Consider the following 13,313-nt stretch of genomic DNA (forward strand, 5'->3'; position numbering starts at 1 on the left):
ACAAAAACCCATTAAAATTTCATTAAAACTCCATAAAGATACAATATTTAAGCTTTATTACCACTTACAATCAATGGGTATTTAAAACCCCCAAATCAATTGTGAGTTAGAACCCTAAAAATCAACACTTTAATAATTAAAACTCTAACTTATAATTTTATGAAATCTGAAAATAAAACACTTTATTATTTAAAATTTACAATCTTTAATCATCAAAACATAATTATGATACTAATCAAACATACTTTGGATAATTAAATCCAAAACCCATAAATAAAATCATCAAAATAGCTAGAATGAAAAGAGGAGAGAAAAGGGAAGAAGGAGGTGACCCGTGGTGGTGGTGGTTGGCTGGTCGCCGGCGGCTGCTGGGCGGCCGGAGTTCCGACTGGACTGCCGGACAGCAGTGGGTCGGTGGTCGAACCCACGTCATGGCAGGTTTGGGGTTCCTACGTGAAAACAAAGAGGAAATTAAAGGAAATAAAGAAGAAAGAGAAAAAAGAAAAGAAGGAAAAGAGGAGAGGGGGCGGCGTGGCTGCTGGGGTCGCCGGTAGTGGCTGACCGTTCCCGGCGGCGGCAACAGCGTGGGGTGGAGTAACACTTGGAACCCCTTGGTGCAAATCTTACGTGAAGGCAACTAAATGGGGAAGAAGAAGGAAGAGGAAAAATAATCCAATTTGACCATTTGACTTTTGTGTGGGGAAATTTTGGGGATCTAGTAGATATATATAGTGTAGGGTAATTAGTGTAGGTTTGGGCTTCATAAAAATAATGGACTTAAATGATGAAGTAGGTGGCCCAAAAGTAAAAATAAGATGATTGGGTTCAATAAAGATGGGCTACGTTTGGATTAAATACTTATTGACCCAAATATAAATACTTGCTTTATTTATAATTCAATAATTAAAATAGTTTGACCCAAAATATATTTTATAATTAAATAAATAATTTATAAAATACATTAAAAATACGGGGTATTACATAAATTGAGGAAGAGCAGAGAAAAAATGTGGGAATGGGTTAAGCAACGAGGGCCTCGTAAGCGAGCGGGTGGCGCACTTTCTCCTTCTGCCCCTCCTCTTCCAGATGATCAGCAGCAACAATACTCAACTCCCCCTTGTCTTTCTTGTTTTCTTCCTTACAAGAAATGCAAGGCCGATGTTTCTTCTGTCTCTCTTGAGTCTTCTGAGGGATCGGTGACCTTTCGGGAAAGGTCACCAAATGCGGGATGAAAGTGGCACTTTGGAATTGTAGGGGTTTAGGACAGGCGGACTCCCCTAAAATTCCTTATATTACCTCTCTAGTCCGCTCTCATGGAGTAGATATACTGTGTCTTTTGGAAACTATGCTTTCTGTAGATAGTGTTGTGCGGAAATTAGCATCATTGCCTTTTTTGGGTTGTTGTGGAATTGATGCTGATGGCCTTAGCGGTGTTATGTTTATTTGCCGGTTTACTCCATTAGGTTTAGTTCCTGTTTATAGTTCCCAAAATGTATATCTGTGTAAATTAGTACAAGGAGATGAAATAAAACATGTGATGTTTGTGTATGGTTCGCCCCATGTTACTAATCGTTCGGAGATTTGGTACTTGATTAGTAACATTATAGAATCACTTTCAAATGTGATCATTATTGGAGATTTTAACCAAGTGGAATACTTTTCGGACAAGTTAGGAGGTAACCTTTCAATTCCAGGGCAAATGGAATTTATAAATTGGCATATGGGTTTGGATCTAGTAGATGTTCCTTTTCCGGGACCTCGGTATACCTGGACTTATAATAGACTTGATTTGGATCCTATTTTTGAGCACTTAAATAGAGCTTATGCCTCCCCCACCTGGTTTCTGGAATATCTTGACACTAGACTTACTCATCAGCCAATTTTATTTTCGGATCACGCCGCGATTATTCTAGCCGATTCAGCTGATTATGATGATATTAAGCAACCCTATAAAATTGAAAACTGGTGTTTATCTGTTCCAGCCATACACGACATTATTTCTTCGATTTTTTCCATGTTTTTTCCAGGATCTCCTATGTTTGCTTTATCTAGAAAGCTTTCGGTTTCTCGAGATCGTCTTTTAGCTTGGTGTATTTCTCATAAGAAAGCTTGGGGTATTAACTGGAAACAACTAGTTTTTGACATTCACCAAGCCTCACGATTTCTTGATACTCGGGTTGATCGCTGTTTGTTTATTTCCACTAAGAATGAGAAAGTCGCAGAAGCACAGGCTGCTTATATTTTCTGGCAACAACGAGCTAAGATAAAATGGGATGCTCTCGGGGATTCGCATTCTCGCATTCTATTTTCTTCTGTTCAATCTCGAAAAAGAAATAATAGGATCTTTGGTCTCAGAGATTCAAACGGAGAATGTCATCGCAACCCTAATCAAATAGCTTCTATTACCCAAGCCTTCTACAAGGATCTATTCACAACTTCGGCCTCTACTTCTTCTTATGATGAGGAATGGTGGGATAGTCTGCAATTGCCTTCCCTAACCTCATAACAACAGAAGTTTCTCATGGAGCCTTTTTCTCCGGAGGATATTAGGACAGCCATTTTTAGTATTGATGATAATAAATCTTCGGGTCCTGATGGCTTTCCCTAGGCTTTCTTTAAAAACTGTTGGGATGAGGTAAGCCCATCAGTGACAACTGCGGTTCTACATTTCTTTGCTCATGGTTATTTATTGAAAGATTGGAACCTTACTTTTTTGACATTACTTCCAAAGGTGGACAATCCGGAAGTTATCTCTCAGTTTTGCCCGATTGGTTTATGCAATGTCATTTACAAATGTGCTGCTAAGTGTCTCACCAGTCGTCTTCGTCAGGTGTTACCTAGTCTGGTTGCAGATTTTCAAAATGCTTTTGTCCCGGGTCGTCTCCTCTCGGATAATGCTTTAATAGCCCACGAGGTCATTTCCTTCATGAATAAGTCGAAAGCTAAGAAGAGGTTCTATGCAGCTATCAAGTTGGATATGAATAAGGCTTATGACAGGGTTAATTGGGAGTTTTTGTTTAGACTACTCCAAGCTTATGGTTTCCCGCCTTATTGGATTCACATTATTCGTCAATGTGTTTCTACAATCTCTTATCAAGTACTGGTTAATGGGAATCCTCTTCAGAATTTTCGTCCTCAATGTGGTCTTCGTCAAGGCGATCCTCTTTCCTCCTATTTATTTGTTCTCTGCATGGAAATCTTGTCTGCTATGATTCGAAAGGCGGAAAGAGCGTCCCTCTTCAAAGGAATTTGCATTTCCAGAAGTGCTCCTATGGTTTCTTACCTGTTCTTTGCTGACGATTCCTTATTATTTTTACAGGTTACTCCTGAAGCCTGTGAAAATCTTTCTGGTCTTCTATCAGAATTTTGCTCTTTGTCTGGACAGGTGATTAATTTACAGAAATCCTTTGTTAAATTTAGCCCCAATACTCCAGAGGACTATAAGGATTTCCTTGCTCGAAGGCTAAAGCTTCAAAGTAAACCCACACTGGGTTCTAACTTAGGTTTGCCAGTGGATCTAGGGCGCAACAAAGTTTCTGATTTTAGTTTTCTTATAGATAAGGTGGTTCAGCGTTTAACGGCTTTCGCCTCTTTGGGCCTTTCCTCAGCAGCGAAGTTGGTTATTATTAATTCGGTTTTGGTTGCTTCGTTTAATCACGTTCTTTCGGTTTTTCATATTCCCACTTCGATTTGCTCAAAGATTGACAACTTGTTGGCTCGTTTCTGGTGGAAGTCTGACTTTCGCTCTCGGGGTCTAGCTTTGCGCTCAAAGACTCTTTTACACCTTCCGAAGGGTTTGGGAGGTTTGGGGATTCGTCGTTTGAGCTCTTTCAATACTGTGTTGTTGGCTCGTCAGTGCTGGCGTATTCATCATCATCCTCAACTCTTAGTTTACAGGCTTCTTTCAGCCAAATATCCTTCTATTCACAATCTTCAGACTAGAAGGATTCCTGGTTCTTCTTGGGGATGTCAGGGTTTACGGCAAGGTCTGTCTATATTATCAGATGGTGCAGCTTGGAAAGTTGCATTTGGAGCTCAGGTTCGTATCCTTGAAGATTCTTGGGTTCCAGGAGAATCTATCTCTTTTAGAGATAATTGTGAGGCGCCTCTCCCGTCTCATGTTTCTTCTATCATCAATTCGCGTTCTTACGCGTGGGACACATCTATGGTTCATAATCTATTTGATTCTTCCACATCCAATCGTATTTTGGCTTTGGAACGGCTAAGTAGGCCAATGGATGATTTTGTATATTGGAAATTTACAAAGGATGGTTGTTTTAACGCCAAATCAGCCTACGCTATGATGCTCCGTCGCCTTGATTATAATGATGGCGCTTCTTATGTTTCGTCTTCGTGGTGGAAGATGTTTTGGGGTTTGCCTCTTATGCCAAAGCTTCAGTGCTTTTGCTGGAAGCTGCTTCATGATGCTTTGCCTCTCAATGGTGTTTTACAACTTCGTGGGGTTCCAGTGGACTCCACCTGTGTTTTCTGTCTTACTAAGAGGGAAACTGTGGACCATCTATTTCGTGATTACCCTTTTACCACTCCTGTCAGGAGTAGAGTCTCTATCATTTCGTCAATTGATGCTCGACAGGATGTTTCTTTCATAGATTGGTTCGTTAATTTGGTGGCGGATTTGCGGCAGGCTAAATCTTGGGAAATCTTGGTCAACTTGGTATCCTTTCTCTGGGCTGTTTGGATTGCTTGCAATCATAAAGTTTTTCGACAGGCTGTCATTTCTCCTGATTTTATTCATCGTATAATGCAAGACTGGGTTTCTCGGAGTTCTACTGCTCAAGATTTTAAAGTGATGGTTAAAGCTTCTACTTCAGGATCTCGTATTGAGCGTAGTTCTCCTTCTTCGTATTGTTGTGTTCGAGGCTTTCCTGGGACAACTCGTGAAATCTGTCTAATTTGTGATGGTGCCTTTAATGCTCGAGATTATTCTGCTGGTGCAGGATGTATTTTCAGAATTCCGGATTCGGATTGGGTTTTAGGTGGTGTATCTAGAGCTTTCATTTCCTCCTCGGCCCTTCATTCGAAATTACAGGCTTGTCTTTGGGCTCTTAAAGCTGCTGATCGTCGCGGGTTTAGCAGGTTGTTGGTTTACACAGATTACGCTACTCTGTTTCATTTTGTTCAAAATAAGAATGGTCGAGATATTGCATGCTTATGGATCTTTCAGGAGATTCTAGACGTCATCAACAGGTTTTCAACTTGTGATTTCAGGAAGGTTCCTCGTCAGTGGGTTGTTCCGGCTCATTGGCTGGTAGGCCAGGCTTGTCGTCGTCAATTACTTTTTTGGTCTGTTTAGTTTTTTTTAGTTGCCTTGTTTCTTTTCTCGTCTTGTCAAAAAAAAACCTTATACAATGACACAATACGAGTGTCAATTAGCTACATGACAATCATTTTTAAAAAAATCAGATGTACAATCAATAATATTGTATACTCGGTGTAGAGAATATTTCAAGCATTACCCCAAACTTGAACCCCCACTGTGATCATACACTAAAGTACGGTGGCATCCAAAGGGAAGGAAGCTAGAGCAAAAGAATCGCCAACAAGTTTTACGAACTTGTAAACCGTTCACAGGGTGAAGTTTACACCCCTTAACGATCCAGGAGATCGTTAACTCCAATAGGTCTAGAACTATACTGGAAGTTCGGGGATGAAGGTACAAATCCAATCTAAAAGAGAAAGAACCTGCCCTAACAATAAGCCTCTACTTTATTCTTCTCGTATTCATGTGCGCTTTCTGACTAACATGCAATCAATAGATTTACCCTAAACCTGTTTAATCTATGTTAGTTGAATATTAATGCACAAATAAAACTATTATTAGCGATCACTTGAATTATAATCAAATTAACCCTAAACAAGATTATTAATTATCTTATTAAGCGTGATTACAAGTACCAATTCCCTTTAAACATGCATAAAATGCGTGATCAAGCAATAACAACAATATAATCAAGCAACATAATAATAATCATCATAATAATATAATCATGATAAAGCATAATAATAGCAAAATCCTAGGCATGATACTAACAAGATTAATAACAAACCCTAGCATGTCACTAAACAGTAAACATCAAAGCTTTAACCCTAACATGATACTAACATGATATTAAGAAAGAAAATAGGAAGCATCATAGAAATCATAATTAATATAAGCAAATCACCCTAAATATCATACTAGGAAAAGCATTCTAACATGATACTAGGAATCAAAATAACAACCTAAACATGATCTCTATATCATAATATCAATTAAACAATTAAAGCACATACTTGGATGCCTCGTACCTCTTTCTAATAACAAAATACACACGTTAGTAACTTCAAGGAAAATATAAAATCGAACAATTAAATTAAATAATTGAAATAGAGATTTGGGACCAAACCCTCAGAAATACCAAACCTTTCACGTCTAGGGCGAAGGCAACTTCGAATTTGGCTAGGTGTGTCTAGATCTTGTGAATGCGGGATTTTGTTTGTAAAAGGTTGGTTTAGAATAAGAGAGATAGAGTATCAAGAGTTTCTTGATGAGAGTTTGTGATCCAAAATGAAGAATTTAGGAGGCTATTTATAACGAAAATCAGCCGGAATATGATAAAAAAGAATCAGAGTTTCGATAAGAATAGAACACGACACTGTCGCCACACAAGCCTCTGTCGCCGCAGCGACAGGGCTGTCCCCAAGCGACAACCTGTGGTGCGGCGCTACATACAATTTTTTTTCACACGTTTTCATATTTTGATAAAATTTAAGCGTACGAGGGGTAAAATTGTAATTTCCTTCAAAACACTTCTTTTTATTCTAAATAAAACTCTTAAAACTCAATTATCAATGCTAATCATATTAGGATTCAAAAGAACTTTCTAGAAGATTCTAGAAGACCATAATCAATCCTAATTGCATTAGGAATGATAAATCATAATAGGCCCTCCTCTAGATCATTGGGCCGCATATAAAGATCAAACCGGGCCCAGTTTAGTAATTTTGCCATAACTTCCTCATTATTCATTGAAATTGGGCTTATAATATATCATTGGAAAGCTTTTTTCGAACCCAATCCAACTACACTATTATTGGACCCTTTCCATGGACCAAACTAAACTAGATTGGATATTTTCATAAAATAGGTTTTCAAAAACAAAGAGAAAGAAGAGAAAATAAAAACTAACCGCAACACTAGACTTTTCACACTTGCACTTCATTCGATTATGATTCGACGTGAAAAGTATTCATCACCGGGTTTGGTTTTGGGGAGACACAAATGGGTGTCTACATAAGCCTCCACTTTGACTGAGTTTGGAGAAACGCAAGTTTCGAAAACAAAAGTCAAATTATTGATAGGGACGGAGAATGATTCAGAACGTTCTGCAATCCTAAATCATTCTTGTAACATCGATACCTGTAAAACTAGCGTTAGTTAAAACAGATAAGAGAGTTAAAGAAACGCGTATCTTGCACCGTCGAGCACACGTCTCTAGGGTAGCCGATTTGTTGCTGCATTTGTCGTTGTGACAACCTTTCACAAGCTAGGGAATGCCATCTTGCTGTTTTGATGTTCACTCTCTCTGAACAATAAAGCTTTTTTGGATATGTTCACGCGTCTCTAACAAAGAGATTTGAATGATATGCCCACGCATCTCTGAGCAAAAGAGCTTCAATGATATGTCCACGCGTCTCTGAACAAAGAGCTTTGATGATATGTCCACGCGTCTTTGAACAAAGAGCTTTAGCGATCTTCCTCAAGCTAGGGGGTACCGCTTGAAGACTGCTACGCTTGTAACTGCCTCCAATTTCGCTGTGATAGTCTCCTGCAAGCCAGAGAATCCTATCGAAGATTGCTTCGCCTGAAACGACCTTCTACCGCCTTATGACCATCTTTCGCAAGCTAGGGAATATGATCGAAGATTGCTTCGCCCGAGGCGATCCTCATTTGTTGCGATAATATTCTGAAGAATATCACCGAAGACCAACGCTTGCCGATCCTTTAAAGTTCGCTTGAACTTGCTTTTGCTATGCCAGTGCGCCGGTGCTTTTGCTGCTTATGAACTAGTATGTCGGTGCCTTTGCTGTTTATGAACCATTATGTCGGTGCCTTTGCGATGAGCCAATGTTTAGGCGCTTTAAGCTAAGTGAGACGATCATTTATCAGGTTGATCACTTAATGTGATTGTAACCGAGCCGATTACTAAATCATGTCAAAGTGTTTATAGGGGCTAACTAGCATACCAAGGAACCCAAAATTGATGTACGAGGTTGAAATAATCATTCTGAAAGGCTTAGCGTTCTATCGCCGCTGCAACGTCGCTGGCGCCGCGATTTCTCCCTGTCGCTCGGCACTGCACTCTGTCGCTCGGAGATAGAGTTGTCGTGCGACGCTGTAGTCGGGATTTTCGCATAATCCCCTTTCTTCCTCATTTCGCTGCTACTGCTTTCATTCATTTGAGTTTCGCCACAAAAACTTTGAATTGCTCGTTCTTACTCGTTTCTCAACCAAATTCGCTCAAATTTGTTGCAAATCAAAGCTTTGTTCATCTAGTTTTCTGATCTATGTAAGTTTTTTCCAAACTCACTTGAATTATGCTGAATTTTGCACATGTTGATTCATGAATTTCTTGAAAATTCGAAACTTATATTGCTCAATTCGCTTTGTTTGTCAAATTTTATGCCATGAAATTGCTTGATTATGTCTTTATATTGCCTTGGGAGTATTTTGAGACTTGTTTGACTCAATTTGGTGAAGAAATGAACGATTCACCATTGTTGAACCTCTTAAGGTCGGGAGAACAATGTGGCTTGTTCTTGATGTTTTGGCTAGCAATTCTTGTCCAATTTGTCACAATAATTATCATAATATTGCAAGAAATTATTTGATTGCTTGAAAAATGCCATATAGGCTTGAATTGTAATTGTGCTCTGTTTTAGTACTACGTACTTTGTTTTTTACGAACATAGTATCATGCGTCTAGGCGAACCTTAGATACTATAGAACCTTAATTTTTGTCAATTTTGCACAATGTAGTATGGCTAGACAGCGAGGTTCCAGTTCCCGATCCTAAGACACACGACGGGAGCACGAGCCCGTTCAAGAGGATGCCGATCCATCTACCTCTGTCGGTCCCATCCCTGAGTGGGACGAGCGGACGCTGTTCTTTGCCCCCGAGCACCATATTTCTGAGAGGGTGCATCGCGGGATTGTAAGTGGTAGGACGCGCAACCATGGCTCGGGCAATGACACCCTGGGTAAGCTGTACAACAAGTATTTCAGGGGCGATAAGGGGCTGCGACTTCTTTGGGAGTCTTGTGGGCTGACTGCCCTATTCCGGGCTACGCAGGCCATGTACTCGTTCGATGCAGGCCACCACATGGTTCGCGCTTTGGTGGAGTTCTTCTGGGACACCACCGACACTTTTCACTTTCCTTGGGGTGAGATGACTGTCACCCCAGCCGACTTCAGTCTCATCTCGGGACTGGAGTTTTGCTCGACCGCGCTGTCGTTTAACAGCTCCATAAGCGGTTTCTCTCCTGTGGTCGACGAGCTGTTGGGTCCGATTGTTGTTCGAGCCCGTGTTGAGGTGGAGCCATCATGATTTAACTCTAGGTGCATTTGCCGGTCGACTCTAGCGATGGCTTTTGAGGACGATGCGACCACCCGAGAGCAGCGGGTGCGCATCTTTGCACTTATTTTGTTGTCAGGGACCTTTTCTCCTGACAAAGGTAGTCGGGTGCTGCTTTACTACCTTCCTGCTCTCCGCGATCTTCAGCGGATCGGGACTTACGATTGGGCCAGCTTGGCCTATGCTGACTTTTTGAAGGGATTGCAAAACTCCTGTCGACATCGGTCTTACACAGGAGACATCGCTCTCTAGCTTCTGGAGAGTCGTAGAGGTATACTTTATCTCTTAAAAGTTAGCTCTAAACTCCTATTAGCACCTGCTAATATCTTTTTATCTTTGTAGATCTGGTTCTACGAGTACTTTCCTTCGCTTGCGCCGGCGAGGCCGTCTCCACGCGAGTTCCCTTTTGGCGCCTGTTGGGGAGGTCGCTTTAGTAACCAGGCGACTACTGCCCGTGTTCGAGAGCTGATCCTCTCGGTATGTTCTTTTTTTGAATAGTTGACATATTTGTATCGCTTTATCTTATAGACATTCTTTGCAAGAGCCTGATGTATTGTACTGGCCATGGGGCGGTTTGGTTATTCCTGCAATGGGTGCGCAGTACACTGCTGAGCGTCGCTACTTTCAGGGGACGTATGAGGCGGCGGTGTACCTAGGAGAGAGAGTTACTATTCAGCACTCCTCAGAAATTTTTGTCGTCCCTGCTCCTCCGCCACGCCACAAGTTCCATGACGCAATGCTGGTCAACTTATCGGAGAGGTCGCCTGCTGTTACACCTTGGCGATCTCATGCTAGCTCGGGGCGATGCTACGAGGAGGATCTACTGCCGTTGTTAGCTCCGTCCCTTGTTTTGTCTGAGGAGGCGGCGGTATGATTTTTGTCTTTTATCTCTTTGCTAAGTAGCCCTCAAGTGGTATTTTATTCACTTTAGTTTGCTTTTTGTCCAGACCGAGCCTACTGAGTTCGTTCCCCCTCGTATGTCCATACACTATCAGGGGACATACGGGCCTATTGAGAAGATGATCCCTCCAGCTCCCGAGGATCAGCGTTTCGTTAAGCGATTTATCCCTCGTCACCAGACTCGGGTGAGTTATTTATTTGCTATTTGTTTGTATCTGTCTTGTATTGTTACTGACTATTTTTTTGACAGTTCTCGCGCAAGGTGTTACGGAAATGGCGAGGTGCATAGACGCCTTTCGGAGCCAGCTAGCGCGGATGAGGAACGTGGCTTCCTGTCGTCGCGACGACACTGTTCGGGAGGTAGCTTTTCCTCTTTATTTCTGCATTATTTGTATTTCTATTTTCTTTGCACCTGACTTGATTTCTTTTTGCAGGGACAACCTATTCCTTCCCGTACTCGGACGAGACCTAAGGTTTAGAGATAGCTGGCTGGGTCTAGCTTGAGGCGTCGCTGCACTACTTCTGGTGGTCAGGGTGGCCGATCTCATGCTGCCCGGACCGAGGCCGTGGAGGGCTCGAGCTCTTAATCTGAGAGTGCACAGGCTGGGCCGATGGGCTAGGGAGAGGCGACATCGGCTCCGGTAGGTGGTGGGACGTACGAGGTCGGCTCGTCATCGCAACACCCTCCGCAGCCTCAGCCTTTGCTGATTCATCACCAGAGCAACCTTGGGTGGATTGGTCCTGAGTTGAGTTTCCCTTCTCCTGATGAGACCAGAGCTAGTGGGGAGCATACTCCTTGATCTGCGCAGTTCTTTGATATGATGAACATTCCTCATCATCTGCGTCCTCCACCGCCGTAGTTGTACCTGTTTTTATTTATTTTTACTTTTATAGGACTTTGCCTGACCGACTCATTTATTAGCTAAATTTGTTAGACATATTTTGTATATACAGACTATTATCTATTATAACTGTATTATCTTTGCATTTATTTTTCATTTGTATGTGCATATGTGTGTGCAAAAAATGTGATTAATTTTGCGCAAAAATTTCGTCATTTTTTTATTACTAATGGAGGGTATCCGACTTTCTCCCCCAAAAAGGAAGAAAAATGAAAAATAAATCGGACTTAAAACAAACCTAAATTTAATTAAGTTTGAATAAATCCAAAAAGTAAAGAGAAGGAAAATATATTAAATTAATATATATGGGGTATTTAAACAAAGGGCGAAATTGTAAAGTCATTGTACGAATTCGAATCATAGCCAGAAAAACGTGGTTTGCATAGCACGTTGAGGAAGCACTGCAGCGCCGCGTGTCGCCACGCGTTTTGCACTGTCGCCAGGCGACAGGCTTGTCGTTCGGCGCTGCAGTGCGCTGCTTTCGAATCCTTTCCAGAGTCCAACTGCATCGATTTTGTAAATAAATAGCCCCTTGATATGCCGATTTTCTGTATATAATTCGAACAGATTAATTATAATCTTAGGTTCTCAACAAATAATCATGTCTTTAGTCACTAAGAGTTTTAGCCATTTCACTCGTGAATGGTGTCGGTCTTTAACTGCTAAAGATAGAAAAGAACTCGACTTTTTTCACATGGGAGGTATTTATGGTATTAAGGGGGTAGATCTTGACATAGATTTTATTCATACCGCCTTAGAATATTGGGACATAGATACACATTGCTATAGACTATATTGTGATGAAATTAACCCTTTACCGGAAGAATTTGGTGCCATCCTAGGCTTCCCTTCATTAGATCTTGCGGTAATCCCTAGAATAAATGAATATTATTATAAAGATTTTGAGCGCTTCTTTAATTTAAGAGACAGAGATCTAACAAATATTGTAGATTGTAGCGTAGTTAATCTAAAAGAATTTGCACGCCACTACTTTGATAGACCTTATTTTGAATCTTTTCATGTTTATAGAAGAAGGGCTTTTCTCTTTTGCATGATTAATCAATATCTTTTCACTAGTGGTAGAGCTAATGAGGGTCAAGCAATTATATTAACTGTTTTGGAGCAAATTGAATCTGGAAGAAATCCAATGCCATTAATTGTTGGAGAGACTATGCTTAGTCTTGATGAATTAAAGAAAAATCCAAAAGCACCTTTTCGGGGCTCTCCAATTTTATTGCAGGTAGAAAAATAATATCTTTAATTACACAAATCAAAAACATATTTTTGTATAGTAATACTAATTTATTTGCATTGAATTTTTTGCAGATATGGCTAATGGAGAGACTAGAATTAATTAGTCCTCCTGACAATATTGAAAAATATCCTCCAAATTGTTTTGTGAGACGCAAGAAACGCTTCTCTAAGATGGGGTGCCATGAGTGGAATAAAGTCTTTGCTTCTTGCAACTTTGCTATTAAGTGGGTTGTCCCATGGTGGAAACTAGAGAAGATGGTTGGTGTCAACAAGCAACCCTTCTGCCGTCTTCTAAGCTTAACCAAGATGACTTTTTATTACCCCTGCAGCGTAAAAAGGCAGTACAGTCTACTTCAAACAATTCCTTCTGGGGATCTTCGTCGTCCCTATGAATTCCATGTTTCTCAAGAAGTAGAGAAATTTGATACATATTGGAGTGCTAGGCCTTTATGAGAAGTGATTACCTAAAAGGTTCCTCCTTCCTTGCCCAATGATGTGAAAAGATGGCTTCTTAATAAGCCTACAAAGGACATGAGGAAAAATCAGAGTAGAACCAATGTGAAGAATCGTCTAGGTGACAAAGTGGTTCCTATTAAGGAACGCTTGGGTGAAAAGATTGAAC

At 40.8% G+C, this 13,313-nt stretch overlaps 1 protein-coding gene across 1 annotated transcript; it reads left to right on the forward strand.

The window, feature by feature from the left end:
- Positions 1–1,228: 1,228 nt before the first annotated feature.
- LOC110682830 lies at positions 1,229–5,314 on the forward strand. The gene is made up of 2 exons (XM_021859175.1): positions 1,229–2,477; positions 2,697–5,314. Exons 1-2 carry the CDS (start codon positions 1,229–1,231, stop codon positions 5,312–5,314), a joined length of 3,867 nt encoding a protein of 1,288 aa, XP_021714867.1.
- The last annotated feature ends 7,999 nt before the right edge of the window (positions 5,315–13,313 follow it).

The sequence above is a fragment of the Chenopodium quinoa genome, unplaced genomic scaffold (assembly GCF_001683475.1).
Source record: "Chenopodium quinoa cultivar QQ74 unplaced genomic scaffold, ASM168347v1, whole genome shotgun sequence".
Classification (NCBI taxonomy): domain Eukaryota; kingdom Viridiplantae; phylum Streptophyta; class Magnoliopsida; order Caryophyllales; family Amaranthaceae; genus Chenopodium; species Chenopodium quinoa.

Coding starts and splice junctions, on each gene's coding strand:
- LOC110682830 (XM_021859175.1), top strand. CDS start 1,229: ATGAAAGTGGCACTTTGGAATTGTAGGGGTTTAGGACAGGCGGACTCC. Junction 2,478..2,696: donor TGATGAGGAATGGTGGGATA/GTCTGCAATTGC, acceptor ATTTATTGAAAG/ATTGGAACCTTACTTTTTTG.